Raw genomic sequence first — 4,248 nt, forward strand, 5'->3', positions numbered from 1 at the left:
GAAATTTTAAACCTAACCTTCTTCTATATAAAGAGGATGAAGGCAAAACTCTATTCTCTCTCCCTCCTATTAGTTAGAATAATTTAGATCTCTCTCTCCCCTTTCTTTAGTTTAGTATATTTTAATTAATTAGGGTTTATAATTGTAGCATCTATAAAACCTCCATTAAAATACTTTCAAGTTATTATTATTATTATTATTTTTTACAAAATTAAGCTAGGGTTAGGCAGACCCTCACCTGCATTGATTCAACTGTTTCGTACATAAGTTTGTCCACTTGCGTCATCATTTACAATACATTGTAATCTATGATCTAATAGAGGGACAAAATGTACAACAAAACTAGATGCGTCATGAAGAGAAGCTAGATAGTCCGCAGCTCGGTTCACTTCTCTATAAGCATGAGAGAAGGATATAAAGGTGAACCTATCTCTTTTCATATCTATAGCTTTAAGCATGTCAAGACAGAACCAAGGGGGTTTCTCTACCTTGTTGATTGCGTTCACAGCTCTCAATGAGTAAGACTTGACCTCCACTTCCTTGTAACCTTCATCGAGACATCTTTGCAAGCATATGTCGATAGCTTTGATTTCCTGAAACAGCACAGACGACAAGCCTCCACTGCCACTAAATCCAGCTGCTACTTGTCCCTCTTTGTCTCTTATAACCCCACCTTGTCCCGCACCATTACTACTCAAGGCTCCGTCTGTATTAGCTTTCACTCGGTTACCACTTGGAGGGCTCCAAACACATTCGATTTGCCTTTGCATCTTGTATTTGGGTTCAAGGTTGAGTCTCTGAAATAGATTCCTTGCGCTGTCCAAATCGCCTATTTCAGGTCTTAGGACTTGCAAATAATTCCTTGTGTCTCTCACCAGTTTCTCGTATATCCTCCTTGCTGACTTGGTAGTGTGCTGAAATCTGCGATCGTTCCTTTCCCTCCAGATATAGGTAGTGGCAGCGCAGAAAAAAAACCTTGTATACCTCTCCCACATCTGCCTCTTTGCATAGACGCATAATCGACGACCACTCCCTGTTTGTTGTTATACTATCTGTGATAATACCAAGAAGTCGCTTGACTCTAGAGATGATTTCCTTGGAATACGAACATTCAAAAAAGAGGTGTCCTGAGAATTCCCGGCTGTTATTATATAAACAACAAGCTGAAGAGTGTAGGATTTTCCTTTGCACCAATCTGTCTTGAGTCGGGAGACTTTGCGAGAACAGCTGCCATGTAATGAATGAGTGTCTTGGTAACACCCACTTACCCCAGACCAGCTTATGCCATTTTTTCTTATCCTTCACTGGTGAGAGAGCCTGATATGCATTGTGTGAAGTAAACTGTCCCCTCGGATGAGGCGTCCACACTACCTGATCCTGTGCGAGATGGGTATTGATGTCCACTGCTCTAATAACCTCCCATTATTCAATTTCTTATTATTCAATTGCTTTCTTATTATTGAAAGCGTTAATAAGAAAGCGTTCCTTTCTTATTATTCAATTGTTTATCTTTCTATTATGTCTTTTTCTCATTCTTTTATTCATTATAGTCCCATGAATCAAACCTAAACCTCCATTAGAAGGGATTGATTGAAGCTTTGATGAGGACTTGATTTGTTAGTATATAATTGTTGGTTAGAATTTCAAGTTAAGGTTTTTGTTGACTTAGAAATAAGAAGAGTTTAATCTAAACTAGATAATAGTGAGTTTTGCCATGGGAATGGGAACAAGCTTTCTCTCATGTTAATTTGTTTATGACTAGAGATAGTATAAAGTAATTAGGAATTATTAAAGGTCTAGTCTTTATATTTTAACCTTGTGTGTGAATATCTAGACTAGGGTTTTCTATACAAATCTATGCTAGCATGTTAAGAAATTAAAAAGTAGATTTCAATCTCTCTCCATTCTTCTCCATATTTTATTGAAGTCATATTCAATTGTTTTAGCTAAATTAGTATAAGTTAAATTCATATATTTAGTTTCGTAGTATAAATTATCATCCATAAATATTACTCTCACCATTGTTTCATTGTGTTTGATTAGTTGAGTTCGTTAAAGTCTAGAGAGTTAAGAGTGGAACGATTTCGTACTCTATATATTGTATGAATATATATATGAGAGTAGAAAATAAATAATTGATAACATAAGAAAACAGAGAGATATAGTTGCATTTTTACGGTTTATCAAATGGCGTTGTTGCCATCTTAAACTCATTCAGGACAAGAATTCAATTGGTTGAATCCAAGGGGCAATCGCCATTCTCTGCCCACCCACCCATTTAATTTTTCATTCTTGTTTCTTATATTTTTGTTTCTATTCAAACTTGATATTCACTGTTTTAAACTAAGAGTGCGTCGCCCTCCCTTTTGCCTTGTACAGAGCGCGCCCGCACTCCCTTTGGACTGTGGACTCACAGTGAAGAATACTGCAATAAAGGTATTTTTAAATTTTTGAAAATTCTGAAAATTTTCAAGCATAATCTTTAAGGTGTTGTTGATGTACTGGAATGTTTTCAGATTTTTCCTAGTTGTTTTACCTAGTGAACTATACCATCTTTACACTGCTGTAACACCGTAAGTTTCTGGAAAAATAGATGAGTAGGGTTACTTAGACAGTTCCAAAAATTCTAAATTTTTTTACAGGAGTATGTATCATAAGTTAGGAGTTTGTAGTAAATATTTGAAGAGTTTTTTATTTGTTTTGACCACCTAACTAGTGGATTGTTTCCAGTGTGTTTCTGCAGTTTTGTAACACTTAATTTCTAGAACAACAACCGATAAGGAGGGTTTTTAGAACTCCAATTGCTCTAAAAGTTTTACATAAACACGCATGATCTGTTAGGAGTCTTCAGTAAACTTTTGGCGATTTTTGGCTCTGTTTTGATTGGTTAACCATTCGATTGTTTGTATTGTGTTCGAAAACTTTTTCACAAACTTTGCAGAGCAGTAGGACTTTCATAATTCCGATTGTTATGAAATTTTGCAGGCTACTTGCTGAACATCTTAGCAAACTATTGTAAAAATTTCAAATTTTTTGGAGTGCACATGTGCCCTAGTTACCTTATATTTGAGCGTGCCCGTGCCCTAACCTCCAGTAACCTAAGTTTGCGTTTTTCTTCAGTTTTATTTTACAGCGTGCACGTGCCCTAGTTACCTTATATTTGAGCGTGCCCGCGCCCTCTGAAGTAAGCCCGATTTAAAGGTTAGTTACAGGTCATATTTTAGTTCAAAATATTTGCTGGTTCAGTGTTCCAAGCTTCTACAGGACACTGAGTTCGTATTGAAGAAACTATTCATAAGCGTAGCAAGGAGGCATTCAGGTTCTCCTTCTTTCACTCCTCGTCTCTTCTGTCAGAGGAGTTTAATTCTAGTATAATCAGGCTTGTTTGACTACTGTTCTTGTTCTTTCATATTAGACTTAGCCTTGCATGAGATTAATGTCTGCTAAGAAAAAATCATCTAACGCTATATATCATAAACGTTAACCCACACGCCTATCCAGAATATCACACACCACACCTGCAACAATGGCTAAAGAACCAGAGACTCCTGTCTCTGATTTTTATAAAGCCCTGATCGATGGACCTAAGTCATGCATCGTACTTGCAGACCCAGTGGGGGATTTTCAAATTCCCCCGAATATATTTAATTTGTTACTAGTTTTCCATGGTTTAGACCTCGAGAAACCTTATCAACACATGTGTAGGATAGAACAAGTTCTAACTATATTCCATCATCCTAGCTTAAGTCCGGATCAGGTTAAACTTAGGGTGTTTCCATTCACCATAGCCGACAAGGCGGTGTCTTGGTTAACTGCCCAAACGCTAAACTCCGTGGACTAATAGGCTAAACTTGTTCAGTTGTTCATGGAACAATTTTACCGACCACTGAAGACAGATGAAATGCTTCAAAAGATTCATTTCTTCCGCCAGAATTCTCATGAATCCTTTTCAGAGGCCTGGAATCGTTTCATTGATCTTCTTAGTGAATGCCCGCATCATAATCTTGCGAAAGACACGCTTGTTCGTGGCTTCTTCAAGGGGCTTTCACATCATCATAAGGGGGTTCTAGATATCATGAATGGGGGTAGTTTTCTTAGTAAAGGAGCCTTGGAGGCTTATAAATTCTTATAAGATCAATCTAAAAGAAACAACAAGTGGGGAGGCAACGATGTCCCCCGCTCCACTCCTTCTTATTTTGAGGTTAAGCCTGATCCCTAGCATAGAACTCTTATCGATGCCCTCACTAA

At 37.4% G+C, this 4,248-nt stretch overlaps 1 protein-coding gene across 1 annotated transcript; it reads right to left on the reverse strand.

Annotated features, from left to right (window-relative positions):
- Nucleotides 1-248: 248 nt before the first annotated feature.
- Nucleotides 249-995, reverse strand: LOC147486527 (uncharacterized). Its single transcript, XM_086573764.1, has one exon. The coding sequence runs from the start codon at nt 993-995 to the stop codon at nt 249-251; it is 747 nt and encodes a 248-aa protein (XP_086429890.1).
- Between the last annotated feature and the right edge of the window lie 3,253 nt (nt 996-4,248).

Source organism: Coptis chinensis, chromosome 7, assembly GCF_015680905.1.
Source record: "Coptis chinensis isolate HL-2020 chromosome 7, ASM1568090v1, whole genome shotgun sequence".
Classification (NCBI taxonomy): domain Eukaryota; kingdom Viridiplantae; phylum Streptophyta; class Magnoliopsida; order Ranunculales; family Ranunculaceae; genus Coptis; species Coptis chinensis.